Consider the following 20,859-nt stretch of genomic DNA (forward strand, 5'->3'; position numbering starts at 1 on the left):
GATAAGTACAGATAACATACACCTAATTCATTCTCTCAAGGTTCTTATGGAGGAAACAAGTGAAGAAGGGTTCTTGATAAAGATTGAAACATAGAAGACTTAACCCTTTGTGTTGTGTTGTATTATTTGTTTATTTTATTATATACCAAGATATATAGTTGAGCAAAATGTCTGTGTGATAGTTTTGAACTTTTGATTTGTTTGGATTAATAATTTAATGAAAGAAAACAAGCTGCTATTTGTTGCTCAATTTTGTGAATTTATCATTTACCTTAGCTTTGTTGTCATATTATGATTCAGAACCTTTAAAATGAGTACTTCAAATAGATTTAATAGTATTTTCACATTATTAGCAATGTCCATAGATACATCACCATTTTCATTTTGACCTTTCTATGCATATTCCTTGATTGTTTTGACCATAACATTCAAAGACACCAAGCAAATTATATTGCGAAAAAGTTTCATCAGTTAAATTTACAAGATATGATAATACAAGTTTCTTGAACTCTCGTTGCCTTTGTTGGCCAATGATCACCAAGAGGCATTCATAGTTAACATTCGCTCAGAGACAAGAGGAGCAAATCATAACACACCGTTTGCCTTTTAATTTCTTTTCCTTGAATATTTAAGAACGAAAAAGATTGTCTAACATCAAAGTTATAGATAATTTTTTTTTTTTTGAAAGAAGGAGCTCAACACACATGTGGAGCAAGAAATACAAAATAAATCATAACAGCCATACAACTTTTATGTCATCTTCGACATTACCATTAACAACATGAGTTATTTACAACACCATTATGTGGCATATGAAAAGGATTGATCCTTTCTAATCCCTGTTATTTTGTTGTGAAAAATAACATCATTTCTCTAAAAAAATGACATCATTTCTTTTACTTTCTTAGAAAGTCTTAAATTCATCTCATAAAAAAAAATATTTTTTTTAAGATTAAGCAATACCATGAAGTCTTTGCAAATTAAGCACCAACATGAAACTTGAATAACTAGTTAATTACTTACTGTTGTAATGTACCAATTGGAAGTTGAATAATTTGTTAATTACTTTTATTAAACTAACAATAGCAAATTTATTTATTTCATATTTAAAATAATGTTTTACTAAGCTTGCTAATTGCAAGTTTATTATTTTATATTGAAATTTTGGAATTTGAGTGAAACTGTAGATAGAGATTTTAGTGTACTCCATCTTAAGATAATTTTCATTTAAAGTTCATTTCTGGTATAATGCCACTACCATTTTGATATAAAGATAAATTACTTTTATATTGTTTAAACCCACCCAACTATAGAATATAAAATAAAAAATATTTACAAAAATATATTTTTATCTTTTACGATCTCTTCCATCGACACATTAAAAACTAATTCATTATAAATTTAATATATCTGAAAAAAATATTTTATCGAACATAGAAGGTTAAGGATATTTCATTGCATAATGTAGTTTCCTCTTTCTTTTTACAATATACCATAATTATTATTGAGTTATAGTAACTATATAAATCTATATAAATTCAGATTCAATCTTTTGCTAGGGAAACAAAACTGTTTGTATTAATTTGTATTAATCTACACAAATTTTTTTTTTTTAACTTTTGCCAAAAAATTATATAATAGTATCACTTTATCGATAACATAAATTTTAATAGTTTATTTATGTAAATGTTTAAAATTGTATTACAATTTTTTTTAAAGGTATATCATTTTATTAATATATTGTTAGTTTTATCGTTTTATATAAAATAAATTGGTAAAAAAATTTTAATTTATAAGTAATTTATTATATTATTCATTTATTTGTCTTTAATTTGATACTTTTATTTTTTTAATTAAATATTATTGGACTCTTGACTGAAAAAAAAAAATTATATCATGATCAAAAATAGAAATAAGTGATCATTGAATTGTGGTTGATCTTCATGATTTGGAGTATGTGAAATATTAAAATTTCACAATAAGATTTTATTTTGTAACAATTATCTATACATATGTAAAATATTTTATCTTTTTCATTATATATTACTACTTATTTCTCTTAATTCTTGATTTTATTTAGAAATAAGAAAAAATAAGGTGCATACTGTGAGATCAATTTACAACTCAATTATTCAATTATCTACGTGATCACCAAACAACTGAATACATACTTATTCTCCAATTTACAAAATTTAACAAAGGCATTGGTAAACATATTGGTTTAGCTTTTATTTAACATAATCATATTATATCTATTTTTACGAATATATCTTTTTAGAAAATACTCTTAGTATTAGCATACGGTGCATCAAATAAATATTAGTGGTTTTAAATTATGCAAATGTTTAAAATTGTATTGCGATTTTTTTTAAAGCTATATCATTTTATTGATATATTGTTAGTTTTATCGTTTAATATAAAATAAATTGGTAAAATTTCTTTAATTTATAAGTAATTTATTATGTTATTCATTTATTTGTCTTTAATTTGATACTTTTAATTTTTTTTTAATTAGATATTATTAGACTCTTGACCGAAAAAGAAGAGCTTATATTATGATAAAAAATAGGAAGAAGTGACCATTACATTGTGGTTGATCTTCATGATTTAAAGTATGTGAAATTTTAATATTTCAGAATAAAATTTTATTTTGTAACAATTATCTATGTCTATACAAAATAATTTATCTTTTTCATTATATATTACTACTTATTTCACTTAATTCTTGCTTTTATTTAGAAATGAGAAAAAATAAGGTGCACACTGTGAGATCAATTTACAACTCAATTATTCAATTATCTATGTGATCACCAAACTACCGAATACATACTTATTCTCCAATTTGCAAAATTTAATAAAAGCATTAGTAAGCATATTGGTTTAACTTTTTATTTAACATATTTGCTCATGTTATATTTGTAATCATATTATATCTATTTTTACGAATATATCTTTTTAAAAAATACTCTTAGTATTAGCATGTGGTGTATTAAATAAATATTAGTGATTTTAAATTATTTATTATTTATTAGAGAATTTTGGCATTAGAATTCTCTAATAATTTGTTGTTCATTTTAAGTTGATTTTGATATGTTCATACTTCACAGTAAAATAACATATAAAAATTTGTTGGTGGAAAGTATTACTAGGTTATTTATTATCACATTGAGTAAATATGTCTAATTTATTGAAAAAATAGATTATTAAAATTGATTAATAACTACTTTAGAGTTAATACACTTAATACTAAATTAAGAAAAAACGAACTATGCATAATGTTACTTTTTTATTAATCAAATTATTATAATTAAAATTAATTTTAACAAAACAACTCAAAATTATAATTTCAATCTTATCATGTACATGACACGGGTTATTACACTTGTAAATCTATATAAATTCAGATTCAATCTTTTGCTCAATTTTTTTAAGCAACAATAGTTAGCTAATAAAGTAATGTATAGCAAATGTTAGGGGGGATTAGAAATGAAAGACAAATATTGACCGAATATTATGGGCTAAAAAAAATAATTCTCAATGTTGTTTCAAAATTCATATTCGAATTATTTACAAGAAAATAAAAATTGCATGGCAAAATACATGTCACATGAGAATGATTACCTACCTTATCATGATATTCACATGTTTTTTGTTTTTAAAATATAAATATATAACGAGACCATTCTTGCAATTCTATATTTAACTGCTAGATCTATGTAAACAATATTTATAGAATTACATTGATACCACTAAAATCCTTGAATGAGTTAAAAACACATTTAATTTTAGATCAGATTAATACAAAGTTTATAATTTTGTTGTTTCTTAGCTTATAATACTTATAGTTGTTAGTTATGTTTTAAGATATATAATAATATTCATAACTAAAATTTTATAAATTAATTAAATATTATACATTTGATTTTATTATATTATCAAAGTAAAATCTTTATAAAAAATTAATTATCTATTATTACATTAGTAACAATATTTTGACACTTATGCAGTCTCAAACATGCCTTGTAAACTTTACATAAATAAATAAGTAACCTATCATCTATTAATAATGAATTAAAGTTTGACTAATATACTAAATTATTTTTTTAAAGTATTTTAATATTACTCTGTAAAACTATTATAAATTTAGGATATTGAACCCATTTTGGCATAGTGCATTATTTAATTAACATGTGTAAGACACCTCTAATTTAACACCAATAATTATTGCAAAGTATATTATTGTAGTAATAAACTTCGTCGGACCTATGTGGATACTGCGTTTAATATGTGATGAATAAAGATTAACCTGCATCTGTTCATAAAAATTATGTTGTTTCGCTTAAAGAGCTTATGTTCTTCTTGAAGTTCACCATATTGCTAGGTAGAAGGTCCTCATGTTGAACACGTTCTTGAACATGAAAGCCGTATTCTTGATGCAATTTTTGATGCAGTACTTATGTATCTAAAGACATTATGTTTATTTCTTGTGAGAAATATATTTAAAATATTTGTTTTGAAATGTTATATTTTTTTATAAAGGTATAACTTATTCAAAAGTTATAATTTATTAAAAAATATTATTATTTAAATTATTTTTTTATTAATAGTAAATATATATTTATTTGTTATAATTTTTTTATAGTTAAAATATATAAAAATATATGGTATATAAAGTGTAATAATTCAATAAATATTTTAAAAAAAATTTATTTTTTTTAAATAAAAAGAACTTAAGTTTTTTTTTCCTTTCCATCTCTTTTAGTTCATCAAATCATTAACATCACAATTTAAATAATTTAGAGCATAAGATCTTTTCTACATAACATGCCATTGTAAAAGTACATGCTAGAGAGAGGTTCCCGTGTTATATTTTAGGTAAATTTTGGGATTAATAGTCAAATTAGCCTTTGAAAGATAAAACGTAAGTCAAATTGGTCCTTCTGACGTGTTACGTTAAGTACCACGTGTCACCAGATAATTGGTTGACATGTCAAGTCAGCGACACCTAACACGCCACGTGTCACTTGACATGTAAACAAATTATTTATAATTAAAATAGTCCCTAAAAATTCAAACGTAAGTCATTTTCATAGCTAAAATTTTAAAAATTAATCAAATTAGTTCTTATATAATTTTTTTAAAAAAATTTCTTCCTAATATTAAATTTAAAATATTTTTTGATAATACTAATTTTAATATTATTTTTAGACCTTAATAAACAAAATTTTCTTTACATAAAATAATAAAAATAATTAAAGTTATTTTGTCATTTGTATTTTAAAATTTTACCTTTTTAAATTGTAATTTTTTCATAGTGAAGTTTTTTTTATTTAAATGAATTTATCAAATTATTGTTGATTATATATTTAAAAATTTAATATTTTAAATCTCACTAAATAATATAGTAGTTATTTTTAAATTTAAATCTTTTAAATTTTTTAAAATTATAATTTGTATTATTGTTTAATTTATATGATAGAACTCAATAATTGAAAAATCGATTTGTGGGATCACTTGTTGAATAAAAGATTAAAATATTTAAAATAACTACTATATTATTTAGTGAGATTTAAAATATTAAACTTTTAAATATATAATCAATAATAAATTGATAAATTTGTTTAAATAAAAAAATTTCACTAAAAAAATTACAATTTCAAAAGGTAAAATTTTAAAATACAAATGACAAAATAACTTTATAATAATTTAATTATTTTTATTATTTTATGTAAAAAAGTGTTGTTTATTAACGTCTAAAAATAATATTAAAATTAGTACTATAAAAAAATATTTTAAATTTAATATTATGAAATATATATATATATATATATATATATATATATATATATATATATAAAAGGACTAATTTGATTAATTTTTAAAATTTTAGAGATAAAAATGACTTACGTTTGGACTTTCAGAAACTATTTTGATTATAAATAACTTTTTTATATGTCAAGTGACACGTGGCGTGCTAGGTGTCATTGACCTGACACGTTAATCAATCATCTGGTAACACGTGGCACTTAACATGACATGTCATCATGCCACGTGACACTTAACATGACACGTCATCATCTAACAAACAGAAAAATTTATATTTTATCTTTCAATAACTAATATGACTAAAAAAATTATTTAAGAACTAATTTAAAGAATGGGTGGGACGAATTTAACTATTAATTCATAAATTTTGCTATGAATCATGCCCTTGTATGACTGACGCATGCATCAACAGAGGAGTGGTACCCTCTCCTGCAATGCTAGCTAGTAGCTGTTAGAGTTTAAAGATGTTCTTGTAAAGTATACAATCATACCGTAGAAGGATCTATCTGGATGCTGCTTTTAGCATGTGAACAAAGATCAATCTGCACCTGTTCATGAAAGTCAGCAGGTTGTTCGGCATGAAGATGCTGTTTATCTTAAATTTAACACTAAACAATCTTAATATACTAAATTAAGAAATTAATTTTTTTTTAAAACAATAGACACCATATTTAAGAAATAAAACAATAATAAACTTATATATTTTTAAAAAATAATAACTTATTCTCTAATTTTATTTTTAATAAAAAATACTTTGATGAAAGGAGATTAATGTGGTAAAAATTTTAAAAATAAAATATTTTGAGTTATTTTTTTAATTAAAAACTAATTGATTTGATTATTATTATTATTATTATTATTATTATTATTATTATTATCTGGTATTTTATTTTTATTAAATTTTAATATAATAAACTTATTTTAATTTCACAATCAACAATATAATCATGGGATATTATTTTAAAGATAATTACTGGTCATTATAAAATTAAAATTTAATTAAAAGTTTGAAGTGAATAGATTAACCATTTGTAAAGAGGAGGAATGTGTACGTGTACTACGGGGAGTAGAGGTTACGCGACTTTATGAGATACCAAGTCTATTTTTAGTTAGAAGATATCAAGTTTCTGGTGTTTTTGTTTGCAAGAGGAGATGGTTAGTTGTAAGGCATGTGAATTTTGGGTTGCTAACTAAGTGATTAATCACTTAGAACCGAATCTAACCTAAATGTTTTATAAAATTTACAGGTTTGCTAAGCATACAAGTTTTTTTGGCTTACAAGTTATATAAGTTGTCCAAGCCCAACAAAAACGACGCATACCCACACTCTCCACACTCGAACGTGAAAATTACGCGCGTTACTCAACCGTTTCACTTTTCCAAAGCACGCTCATAATGAAAAAATCTTCCTCTTCTTCTTCAATCAATACGCAAACCCTCGAGATTCAAGCCACGTTCAAAACAAAAAAAGTTCTGAAAAAACCGTCCAAGTCCTCGCAAAAAGTAGAAGACATCAAGAAGGAAATATTCAAATCTCCATAAAAAAACACGAAAAATAACGAACAAACATCATTCAAGGTAATGTTTCATTTTTCTTCTAGGTTTTTCACATTTCTGTTTCTGATTTCGAAATCGAAGTACTATATCGTGGTATTTTTCTCTCTTTTTCACTGTTCTTGGTTTAGATCTCATATTACTGTTCTAATAAAACTCTTCAAGTCGTTTACGCCATTTTACGTAGTTCTAGTGAAATGATATTTGGGTGTATACATATAAACTCTATTTTGTGAATGTTTGGATGTCTTTTAAGTAGGTTTGTATACATATAAACCGTGTATGGAGCATTTCTGAGTTTATATGTCAGTATGGAATGTGACTGGTGATTCTAGGGTATTTTGAACTTAAATATCATTCTGAACTCGTTTAATTTATGATTTTACTTGTTTGGTTGAGTTGAATATGATTTTGAACTCATTTAATTTCGTTTAATTGTAAAAATAAAAATGTGTATAGGACTGAATTTGGGTGTTTGTGGCTGGTATTTAGGTGCACGTGACTGATTTTTAGGTGTATGGCTCTGGTATTTGGGTGACTTTTTTATCTATTCACAGTATTTCTTTTTCCTTGCAGTAAAAATGACAACCAAAAACCAAGGTGAAAAAAAATACAACGTAAGTGAATATATATATATATATATATATATATATATATATATATATATATATATATATATATATATCTTAGAACAAGTCAATTTTTCCTAATACAAATATAGGTTATTTAAATGACTCTAATTTTGCTTTGTTTACAGCAAACTAAAGACTTAAAGTGTGCCACTAGACTACTGAGCAAAAAATTTAAAAAGATGAGCGAACCGAAGAAAGCGATTGTTCGTGAATTAGGATTTAGGGGACTCATGCACATCCCGCCGATGAATGTGCCTCACAAACTATTAAAGGAGTTGGCTAACTCCTTTAAATTGGACAAAAATACACTCGAAACAAGTTATGGTTCCTTTAAGATTAAACCCAAAACAATTGGGGATGCCCTTGGCCTCAATGCATTAGGTAACTGATTACAGAAAACCTCCATAGTTCCATTCTCTATAATATATTCTTCGCAATATCTTATTCTGATCTCATGTAATCAAGTAATAAATTTAGATGCATATGAGTGATATTTGGGTGCATGTGAGTGATATTTGGGTGCACATGAGTGATATTTGAGTTCATATGAATCATATTTTGGTACATTTCAACTAGTAAATTGTTTTCCTTTTTGTAGGAGATCTATTTCCTGATAAAATGAGTTATAAGAATCTTTCTGAAGAGAACCAACTCATTTTTAGAAGGTTTCAGGGCAACACTCTAAAGCAGTTGACCAATGAGATGATGAGTATCGGTGTTGAAAATGAACAAAATCGACTGATGTTTAAGAGAATTTTCATCCTCTATATTCAGATGGCGTTCTTGCTGCCAAGTACAATAACCAAAGTATCTCCCATGCACATAGCTCCAATTTTTGAGATGGAGAAACTAACAGAGGGCAATTGGGGAGCCCATGTGCTGAATTTCATCATTAAAGGCATAACAAATTTTCGTTTGAAAAAGAAAAAATCAATCGACGGGTGCCTCTATGCCTTGATAATAATTTATTTCCATCTTGCAAAAAACAAGGAGAAGAAAGGAGAGGAAAAGCTGCTGTGCCCTGGGTTAGCAACTGGAACAGAGAGCAGCTGGTTGCAAGAATTAGAGCAGAGATAGATGGCCATATGGTAAGCAAACAGAATACCTTCTCTAATTTGTGTGTATTTTATTTATGTAGATGCTGTAAACTAACATTTCTACTGTTTTAGGGAATCGTCAAGATGGCAGAAACAAAAAAGAAATTGAAAGAAATGAAAGAAAAAGAAGAAAAAGAAGAAAAGAAAAAAACAAAAAAAAAAAGAAACCAAGTTCTTCCTCTGAGAATGATTTATCAGAGGCTGATGTTGATGTTTCCTCTGAGTCTGAGTTGGAAGAAGACTCAGAGGAACCTACAAGGAAACAACCTAAAAGGGGAGCCAAAAAGTAAGTAATATTTTTGGGTGCATTTTGTCAATTTTAGGGTGTTTTTCCCTAATAATTGTTTGCTTTCCAGAATGGAATCCAGAAAGAGGAAGCAGATTTTGGAGGATTCCGGTTCAGAAAGCAAAAGTGAATTCACTGATGAGTAAGATTCTGAAATTATCATTACTTTCTTTTCTGTTTCTATCAAAATTTAATGTATTAACACATGGTTTCTCATTTAATTTTAGGAGTGAAAAATCCTTGCCAGTTAAAAAACAAAAAACAAGCAAAAAAAATTCACATTGCCGCCAAAAAGTATGAACTGCCTTCGATGGTATCTCATAATCAATATTGTTGTATTTGTCTGATTCATAATTTTTTATTTTTAGGACGCAATCCAGAAAAAGAAAGCACGTAATTGATGATTCGTCTTCAGAAGAAGAAAAGCATTCCTACGATGGGTAAAATACTTTCTAAACCTATCTTAAACTCTATAATCAAAACTATATTTTGTTAACATGTACTTTTGAATGTACTGTCATAACTGAAATTGGAACTGAAATAATAGAAGGATTTTTAAGACAACATCATCAAGGGTATGTTGAATTTGGGTGCATATTACCTTTTTTAAGGTGTTTTGGTTGCTGATTATTTATCTTCCGTTAATTGATAGAATTTTGATATCCTGAATAGTATTATTTACTGAATGATATTTATTCTGTACTTAGAATACCGGAGGTAAGCTTAGCAACCGAGACTGATCCTTTGTTTCAAGGACAAACGGAGTAAAGCAGTGTAAACAAACCTTCGGATTTTATGTAATTTCTTTTTCTTATACCATTTTCTAAATTCTTTTTTTATCCTATTCTTCTAATACTGTATATATATTTTTTTAGAACAAAGAGCCCTTTAAATTTTTATTCAAGAAAAAAAAAGGCAGGAAAAAAAATAAAAATCTGCAACTACGTAAGTTCTAAAAAGAAAAAAGCATTTTGGGGGTGCATTGTTATCTTATTTGCGTGTATTTCAGGTTTAGTCGGGAAGAAGAATCGTTGAGTGACCCAGCTCAACAACAGATCATCGTTTTTTGACCATCCTCTCAATCGCTTGATATGTAAGTTTTATAACTAAATTTCAACCATCTAATCTATTTTAAAAGGATTTTCTTAACATTTAATTTTTGTCTTGTTTATAGTTTTAATTCAACTATGCCTGCCTTCATCCCAGGCAACATCAGAAAGTCCTGTGCCACCATTTGAACCATCCCCCCAACAGAGAGGTGAGCAAAATTATTCGGGTGCATTTCGTTATTGTTTGGGTATATTGTTATCTTATTTGAGTATATATCCTGAAAATTGAGCTGAAATTGATTTTTTTTATAATCTGATTCATTTTCTCTAACGCCACAGCACTCCAGAACCCCAAAAATTTGATGAAAGCACACCAACAATGCCACCAGCTCCATCTAAAATGTAAGTTCATCAAAATAGAAATTGATTTTCGATATCATTCGTTTATTCTTATTCTTATAGTACGATATATGTCAACACGCAGGGATCCAGCCTCTGAAGCGACTGCTACTACACTATTGATAATGGCTAGGACATCGTCCTATGTACCTAAAGAATTACCGGTGTCATCATTCAGCCTTGACTTGACTGATTCAAGCCAAGAAGAAACACAGACCCAAGAGGGTGTTGGGCAAGCAGAAGCTCAGGTGGTAAAAAGTCCAGAAATCACAATACTAATAGAAGAATTAGATGTGCTGGTGAAAAAGATTGCAAAGAGTAGAGAAAAAAACACCAAATTTTCCAGAAGGTAAAACTCCGCCAACTGAAAAGCAAACCGTGGGCCAGATTTTTGACAAATTTGAAACTCCTGTGAGGAGAAATTTAATGTCAGCCAAAATGAAAGAAAAATGCTACCTCTGGGCGACACGTATCAGGACATACGCAGACGATAGTACTGATGAGTATGATTCACTATGCACTGAACGCCCAACAACCGTTGGTGCTGTCAAGAGTCCACTTTGCATCCTTAAAAGCTACTTCATATATTGAAGCTGACGTAAGATTAGAATAAGATTAATAATTATGTTATGACATGTGACTGCAATATTGATTGATGTAATTAATTTGGCTGTTTTGTTTTTCTAGATTGTCACTGTCATGGGCTTAATCCTCAATCAACAGAATATTAAAAGATTCCAGGAAGAAATTTACTGTCTCCCACCTAATATTGTGGTAAGGTGTAATGTATTAAAATTTGGGTGCATTTTGTTATCTTTTGAGTGCATTAAAAGATTTCTTTGGGTGTTTCACAAATGCTGCAGAACATGGCCATTGGAAATCATTCAAATGGGGAGTTCTTACGGCCGAAATCCAAAAAGTCATTTAATGTCGAAGACTACCCAATGTTTATACCCTTTTTGGACCGGAAAAAATTAACATCACATTCATATGTAAGTTTTCATTCCTAAAACTTCTTATCACAATTCTTTGGTTATCTATGAATTAAACTAAAACACTGTTCAATGTGGAGATGTTTCATATTTTTGCACCTGTTTGCTATTCAAATCATTGGTAGATATAGGTGGCTGATGTAAGAAAGAAAAGATTTTATATACTTGACCCCTATCACAAGACGTGTCCCTCCAAAGACATAATGAAGCTAAATAAATTTATTGTAAGTTGGTTATGTTTTTTGCGTTTTGAAATTTGGGTGCATTTCAATTCAAAGTAAGGTGTATATTGTTAACCTTTGGGTGTATTGATTTATTAGACTTATTCATTCTTATATTCGACTTTGTTTTTTGTTTTTAGAGGTATGTGATTTCGAGAATTAGGGTATATACCGGGGGCATCTCTCAAGAAAAAAGATCGTGAAATTGAGCCTCCTTACATTGACATTTCAGGCCAAAAAACAGAGTAAAGATCTTTCACTCTGAAAAATTGTGTCTTCAATTGCTGTCCTATTTTAATTTGCTAAATTATTTTTGGTTTTTAGCTATGATTGTGCTATTTATGTCATGAAATGGCTTGAAATAATCGAGCCTCAAAACGTTAAAAAGGAAAAGTATGAGTGGGACAATTGGGCTCAGGTAATTATATTTAAAACTATATAACTCTCTATTACTTTTCTAAATTAATAGATTTAATTCAAATAATATTCTTTCAAACTGTAGGCGGAGGTCGACCACTTCAGAGTTGAATTCGCTTCCCGAATTCTTTTCATGACATGAATCGTGACAGAGATGCAGCGATCAAGGGAAGTGAAACAATGAGATTGTCGAAGCCATCTGCAACTTTGTTGAGCCCATATTGTCAAGTAGATTCTTATGATATTGAAAGTGACAGTGATTGACTTCAGTTTTATGTAGTTTTGAAATAGTTTGAACACTTGTAAATTTTGTGAATATTTTATTCATTTGTATTATAAAATTTGTTTGCATAAATAAACTGTCTGTGCTGTATTCAAAAGTTGTAAATTACAGGTACATTGAAAATGAAGGAAAACAAAACCAAACTAACTAATACACCCAATTACTTTAATTATGCACCCAAATATAACCCATATACACCCAAAATATATACCATAAATACCTAAAACCATAAACCCTAAAATCCTAAACCCTAAACCCTAAACCCTAAACCCTAAACCCTAATTATGCACCCAAATATAACCCGTAAACACCCAAATATATACCCTAAAATACCTAAAACTCTAAACTCTAAAACCCTAAAACCCTAAACCATAAACCCTAATCCCTAAACCCTAAAACTCTAAAACCATAAAACCCTAAACCCTAAAACCCTAAACCCTAAATCCTAAATCCTAAACCTAAAACCTTAAACCCTAAAACTTAAACACTAAACCCTGAAACCTAAACCCTAAACCCTAAACCCTAATTATGCACCCAAATATAACTTGTAAACACCGAAATATATACCCTAAAATACCTAAAGCCCTAAACCCTAAACCCTAAATACCTAAAGACATAAACCCTAAAACTCTAAAATCCTAAAATCCTACACCCTAATCCCTAAACCCTAAACCATAAAAACTAAACAAAACAATAATTTATAACATAAACAGCAGCATCTGAAAATATATAAATGTAAAATGTCATACACAAGAAAATTCAGAAATACACCTAAAAAACTGAGCTTTACACCCATATTCTGTAACTATACACCCAAAAAATTATCCTCTACTGCTGGTTCCCTGAACTGATAATTCATAACATGTCCGTGATATTGGCTGGAATTTGGACGTACCACTGATGCAGCATCAAAGAGGTTTAACTGAAAATAATAAACTCACATATTAGCAAAACTATTAACAAGAAAATTAAACTCAATCACCACATATTTAAAGAACATCACTTTTACCTCGTTTAAAGCTTTCGTTTTCTTCTTCTTTGAAGCATTTGCAATCTATTTGTCCAACTTTGAACCTAGCCTATTTTTTGGACGTCCTCTTGTTCGAACCCTTGAGGGCCTTTAAAGCTCGTTAACGGATTCCAAGTTGGCATCTTCGTGAGATAATGAACATGTCCCCTTCCTTTTGGCTTTCGGTTCTTCCATCTCAACCATGACGTTATCGTATGCACGGTGCAGAATGGCAGTCAGCTCTTCCGATTCTGATGCAAATTCGCAAATATTTTGCGAACGAAACACCAATTCGTCAAACCTCTTGCTTCTTGGCTCCAACAGTGGCTCGTCGCGGATGCTCTTGATGTGTGTGTGTCGCCTCTTTATCGTCTTGCTCCATCATTCCAATATATATCTCGGTGACACTTGGGTTACTCGTTCAAAGCTTAACACGCTTAGTGCGTGACGACACAATATCCCTATTGACTCGAATAATAAGCATTGGCCTTTCAACTTGGGCTACTACTGAGTCGTAAGTAACCACAAACTTGTTGAATATTGAACTGGAAACTTGTTCTCCAACTTCGTATACTGAATAGCCTAGAGCGGAGTTCGTTAATCTTGTGATGCAATTCGCCTTCCTTCTGAATTGTGCTTGGACTTCCCTAAATTTTTGGTGAGTGTACACATGTTGAAACTGAGCTTCAATGGAGGATTTTATTGCACACGGTATCACCGTATGAAATTTTGCAGCATCCAATCCTCTCTCTGCTTGCTCCCTGCTTCCGAGGCAATTATCGTATTGTTTGACAAATTGAATAAGCGAGCTGTTTCGGGTAATAAACTTGTTAAAAAATGAATGCATGCTCTCGCTCTTTTGTGTGCTTCTCATCCCAGCCCAGAAGTGGTGATCCAGATAAATTGGAACCCATATATGATGGTCTTCATAAAGATCTGCAAAATACACCCAAATCAGACTACAATGCACCTAAAAATATGCAATTTGCACATCTGCTGCAGATTTTAAAAAACATTACCTGAAAGCCACTTGACAAGACCATACTTCAGCAGAAAATCATTCCAATTCCTATCAAATGAATCTTTGCTATGAGAGTTCCAAACAACTTGGCTCATTTCTTGTTCGATTTCTGCATGTCCCTTGTACCTGTTTAATTTTCTTGGAATCTTCTTCGTGATGTGCCAAATACACTAATGGTGAATTGTTGTGGGCATACAAGCCTCGATAGCCCTTTTCATTGACGCACATTGATCGGTGAGAATCCATTTCGGAACATTTTCTCCCATACAACGAAGCCAACATTGAAATAACCATTTAAATGATTCAATTTCTTCGTTTTTCATCAAAGCGCATCCAAGAAGTGTTGACTGACCGTGGTGATTCACCCCGACAAAAGCACCACAAACCAGATTATACCTGAAACAGATTACCACAAAACAGAATTATAATCAACAAAATGCACCCAAATAATGATTCTATGCACCAAAAAAATGCCAATATACATCTCTGCAACAGATTCATAAAACAACATAAATTCATCATCATAAACCAGAATACCATGTTACTTGTTTGTATTGTAGGTGGTGTCAAATGAAATAACATCTCCGAAATACTCACAGGCAGCTCTGCTCCTTGCATCTGCCCAAAAAGCAAGCTTAATGGACTAATCGTCCTCGAGTTCGAGCTCGAAAAAGAAATTCTGATTCTTCTCTTTCATTCTTAACAAGTATTTCCCGAATTCTTTTGCATCCTCTTGTTCCGAAATATTCCGCACTTCTCTAGTGATGTAATTCCTCACGTCTTTTTCGATAATATTTAAATCGCGGTGACCCTCGGCTGCTGCAACAAATGATTGAAAAGTTTTGCTAGGTCTGATACCGACTTCCTCGTTATTCTCTATTGTACGACGCACGGACATGCTTAGTTCCCTATGCTGTTTGAGCATCTTGCTTGATCTAGACAGTAGGGATGTGAATGATGCAACACGACCTTCGAAATTATCCAAATACCAACATCCTTCAATATGTGTATATAAATTCTTGCAGGACAATTTAAACCAGCTGAGGGATTTGTCTTCTCAGTCGGAGATATTTTTGATTTCCATTTTTCCGCTCTAGTACATGTAATCAATTGATTCTTAATTTCGTTTTCCTTCTTATTTGTGCACCGAACTCTTGTAGAAAAATCTGCAACCTTTAAATAATCCTTGTAGAATTTTGCAGCATCGTCAAGGGTTTTAAAAGTCATCCCAACCTTAGGGATAAACTGGTCATCAACTGCACAGAAGATCTGCAAAAATAAACTCAAAAAATACACTATATTAAAATAGAAACTAAAACAATTCAACTAAAATAATAAACTGTAACAAACTGTAAATGCACCCAAAATTTTCTTAAATGCACCTAATTATTACTGATCTACACCCAAATGTCTGATATAAAATGGACAAAATTATTTTAATCATAAGGAGAACTAGTGCATTAGATTCAATTCAACTAAGGAAGAACAAACAGCAAATATCACAGGCAAGGTTCACAAATTATTCAGCTACACAATAAAAAAACTACTAATCAAATTCAAATTTAGATTCATTTACTAACTAAAACTAAATCACACATCAGGAACTTCATTGGATTCAGTTTTAAAATCTACTGCGCTCTGGTTCAGCTGAGAATCTGAAGTTGAATCATCCATTATCTTCAAACGCAAAACGAAACAAAAAATTAGAAGCACGTAAGGCAGAGAGAAACGCAAGTCAAACACGAAGGAGAAGGCACAGAGAAACGCTTGAAAGAGATCGAAGAGAGAAGGAAAGGAAACGGAGAAGAAATTCGAAAAAAGAAACGAAATCCTTTTGAAAAAGGAAGTTATATATTCACGCGTTGATTAATTGAAAAATCTGTAAAACAGGCGCGTGAAACATACGTCTAAAGAGAAGCGCGTTTTAGGAATAAGGAATATTGAGGCCTTGTAAGACTTGTATAGAAAAAAGACTTGTACGTAAAGATTTTCTGTAAAATTTAATTTAGATATTTGAATGAAGTCCTACATTAATTCCAAAAAAAAATATGTAATATATTAAATTGAATTGATTCGATACATAATTAATGTATAAATTGTATCTAATAAATTAATAAATATTTATTTTTAAATATTTAATTTCACAAATATTATATAATATTTATATTATAATAAATTATTTTAAAACAAAAATAATATCATATAATATTAAAAATAATTAATTCTAATGTAAAATATATATTTTAAATATATATTCGAAAGATAACTTAAATTCAACTTAAAAATTATACCAAATAAAAATAATATACCCAAATATAAAACAATACACTGTAAACGTGGATAAGATTTTAGATTGAGTCGATGTTAAACATTTAAACTAAGTTAATTTGAGGTTGATGAAGAGATTGTATAAAAAAAATGAGTAAATAATTATTTTGATAGCTAAAAGATTTTGATTTTGATAAAATAGACCTTAATTTTTGTTGATAAAATAAATTTTTAAATATCAACCCCATTTAACAAATAGTATGGGCTATTTTGTCAAAATTAAATATTTTTAATGCTAAAATGACTATATACTAAAAAAATGTATACCTTAGGCCATATTTTAATTTTTTATTTTTAAATTGATCCAGTCCGTCAATGAAAACATTGAAAAGAATCCAATCTGAACCGAAGGGTTTTATGGTAAAACCGCAAAGTCTTCCTCACGAGTTTGCCTCTTCACTTTCCAAACACGAGAGAGTTCAGAGAACATTTCAGAAAAGAGGAAGAAGAGGAAGGAGGCGCTAAAAATGTCGTTTATGAGAGGAAATTTGCTCTCTAAGACTAAAAAACTCGTCAAGGGAATGGCCAAGGCCGAACCCCTCTGGCTCAAAGCCATGGAAGAGTCAGTTACTTTCTCTCTTCCTTTCTTATTATTGGGATTTATGTTTGAACCCTGATTTTGGATTCAATCTCTTCAACTACTGCAATTAATTGGGCATTTAACATGGCTTCAGTCAAATATTTTGCTTTCAGATTTCAGTTTAGATTGTAAATTTATTTATGTATTTATTTATTTTTTTCTGGGTGGGAACAATGTTATTTGCTGGGAAATTTTAAAGGGGCGCGATGCAAATCATTCAATTTGAACGCATGAATAATTAGGACATGAATTGAAGATGTGTTTGTTCATGATTATATACTCAACGCCCTAGCTTAAAGAAACAATCATATTAACCCTGAGGCATAGAAGGCATTGCAATAGCTAGGAAAATTACCAAACAGTGGAAGCTTTAACATGGCTGGACTCATAATTCTTGTCAAATTTAGGTTTTTTATATCAATCATGAGAAGCCTTGTGCATTTTATTTCATATTATTGTTAATGTTATAATTATTTTCTTTTTTCATTCTCACTGAATCAATGTAAGCATTTTTAGGTTGGTTATTATTTACTTAATTCTTCAAGTTGTGTGATACCAATCTTCTAATGCTGTAGAGGCAGAATCTTGCCTTAGGCAGTTTAGTTATGTTCGACAAAGGATTTCGGAGGCCCCAGTATTTAAGAGAGTATCAAATGCAGAATAGTCATTTAGCTAGAGAGGTAGAGGGAAGCTTAAGAAAATTATAAGGAAAATTATTTTTAAAAAAATTAAATTTAATGGGTTGAAGTTTGAATATGGTTATGATTCACAATAGAGTAAGTGTATCTAATGGAGGGTAGTCTTATAGCTAGAGATAGAGAATGAGACATAGGAAATTATATGGGAAGTTATTGAAAAACTTTACATACAAGTTGTTTAGACATGGATATGATTCACAAAAGAGTATATTGACGGCATTTGATCCATGTAGTTTATTCCACCTAATGAGACAAAGCATAGCTGTTGTTATCGTAGTTGTAGTAGTGTTAATATTTTTCATGGTCATTTTTTTTCCCATAAGGGTGACCACTTTCCTGTATTCTCTTCTGACTGTGTTTACTAGAGCTCCACCAGCAACATTTCCTCGAGCAGAGGGTAAAATTCAAACCATTACTCTTCCTGAGGATGCCTACGTGAAGAAATTTTACAAAAAATATCCGGATTCGAAATACCATGATCCAATCAAGTATGCCCTTTTTCTCCTACCTCTGTGTATCCAGTTACAATATTCAAGCATCAATCATTCTTTGTGTTGTCGTGTGATGTACTGCTATCTTGATGAGTTTGGTTTCTACAGTGTGATATGTATGATGTGGTCATGAGGGGACTGAGTAGCTAAATATGCATTGTTGAACTAGTCATGTTGTGAACAGTGTCAGCCAAGCCAATAGCCTGTTCGCAACTTTGCACTTGAACAGTATGAAAGAGTCTATAAGTTTTTTGGGCTGCTATCTGATTATTTTGTGCTTTCTTATGTTTTATGATAGTTGTGTGGTCCTCAAACCTCAAGTGCTATTTTTCCAATACAAATATGGCATGGTTCACATTGTTTCTCAAGTTATGTGTTAGCGCTATTGTTAATCTGTGCCGCACATACATAAAAAAAGGGATTAAGTTATGCTGGTTTTAGCAATTTTCTAAGAATCCTAAATCCGTCATTGGAATATCTTTTAAATACTTCCAAAGAGTAGTGTACTGTAAAAATTTCAAGTTGCCTCCAGTTTTGTCATGAAGTCTCGTACGTAGCATAGCCCTTGTCTGCATGTCTATGCTATTTAGCATCAAATGTTGTAGTCAATGATTCCTTTGTATGTAATGTTGGAACAGGATATCTGCTTTTGATCATCCTCCGTCACGTATATATGCCTTGAGGGTTCTTGAGTTGAAAGAGCAGGGCATAAATGAGGAACAAGCAATGGCTGTAGCTGATGTATGTAACCTGAAATTTCCTGCATATGATGATCATTCTACAATCTGTTTTCTCCCTTTTGTCCTCTAATGATTAGTTGAAATTTCTTCTTTCTTAGATGGAATATCTGGCAGAGAAGAAGGAAAAGAAGAAAGCATATGCTCGCTTGAAGCAAATTGCGCGTCTTCAAGGAAAGAAACCTCCTCCAAACCCATATCCCAGTGCCATCAAGGAGATACAAGCCGAGGAGAGGAAATACGTTCGTGATCGTTTCCACAATCCCAAGATACGCGAAATTCTGGAGCAACAAAAAGCGGAGGCAAACCAGAGATTTGGAGATAGTGGTTGGTAATGTATAGGCTAAGTTACAACGTATTGAGACTTTATCTCTTGATCAAATGAGCTATAACAATAATATTGGCCAATTAGCTACTGGAGTGCATGCCATAACATTAAAGGTGGGATTATCATTTGTCGCATTAGGTTGAATGCACTAACAAATTGTGTCAAAATTTTATTCAAGCATCATTCTACCAACAAAAGTGTTTAGTTGCAAACCTTTACTATTAGTTAAGGTTCCGTTAGCTATCTACTTTGTTGTTAATTTGTCTGTTAAGTGGTTTGTTTATGTTGGATTTTGTTTGCATAAGTATGAAAATTTTTCCGTCATAATTCAACATTAAGGATCTGTTAAGTGGTTTAGAAATATTTGCCAATGTTTTTAGAGTTTGGCAATGTTATATAGCATTCTTTTTACCAGTTTCATCTAGTAAGATTGAAATTCTAGTGCAAATAGTTAGATTCATTTGTAACATTTGAAAGTTTAACCTTCACAGTTTATAGCATTGTAAAATACTTAATCAGTCATTACAATTTATGAACGGAGAAAAAAACGAGAAAGTGATCTCCAAACCATTCGAGCAATGTGTGCTGTGTCAAAACATAATTTCTTCTAAAAATGATTTCCTAAGCGTTATTATTTTTGGGCATAATATACATTCCATTATTATCTTATGGACATATCATGCCACACCAAATATATATGCCGTTTACATGGTTGAATATAAAAGTAACCTACTTTCAAAAATCTTTTTGAGAAAAGCTCATTCAAATAAGGGTCTATAGCACGAGAAGAGATGAAATTTCTCAACAAAACATAAAAATATATCTTAGTACCAAGTAACAAAAGAAATAAAATTAAAATCGTTGCCAGCATCCATTTCTCTGACAACTAAATTGATGTCCTACAAATATTT

At 29.9% G+C, this 20,859-nt stretch overlaps 1 protein-coding gene across 1 annotated transcript; it reads left to right on the top strand.

Annotated features, from left to right (window-relative positions):
- Positions 1 to 17,431: 17,431 nt before the first annotated feature.
- LOC107605344 (uncharacterized) lies at positions 17,432 to 20,359 on the top strand. Its single transcript, XM_016307200.3, has 4 exons — positions 17,432 to 17,676; positions 18,758 to 18,880; positions 19,522 to 19,624; positions 19,722 to 20,359. Exons 1-4 carry the CDS (start codon positions 17,582 to 17,584, stop codon positions 19,953 to 19,955), a joined length of 555 nt encoding a protein of 184 aa, XP_016162686.1. The 5' UTR covers positions 17,432 to 17,581; the 3' UTR covers positions 19,956 to 20,359.
- Positions 20,360 to 20,859: the final 500 nt, after the last annotated feature.

Source organism: Arachis ipaensis, chromosome B6 (genome assembly GCF_059453495.1).
Source record: "Arachis ipaensis isolate K30076 ecotype BB chromosome B6, ASM5945349v1, whole genome shotgun sequence".
Lineage (NCBI taxonomy): Eukaryota > Viridiplantae > Streptophyta > Magnoliopsida > Fabales > Fabaceae > Arachis > Arachis ipaensis.

Excerpts from the sequence above, each read along its gene's own strand:
- LOC107605344 (XM_016307200.3), top strand. The coding sequence starts at position 17,582 with ATGTCGTTTATGAGAGGAAATTTGCTCTCTAAGACTAAAAAACTCGTC. Across the intron at positions 17,677-18,757 it reads TGGCTCAAAGCCATGGAAGA|AGCTCCACCAGCAACATTTC; the intron begins GTCAGTTACTTT and ends TGTGTTTACTAG. Across the intron at positions 19,625-19,721 it reads AAGCAATGGCTGTAGCTGAT|ATGGAATATCTGGCAGAGAA; the intron begins GTATGTAACCTG and ends CTTCTTTCTTAG.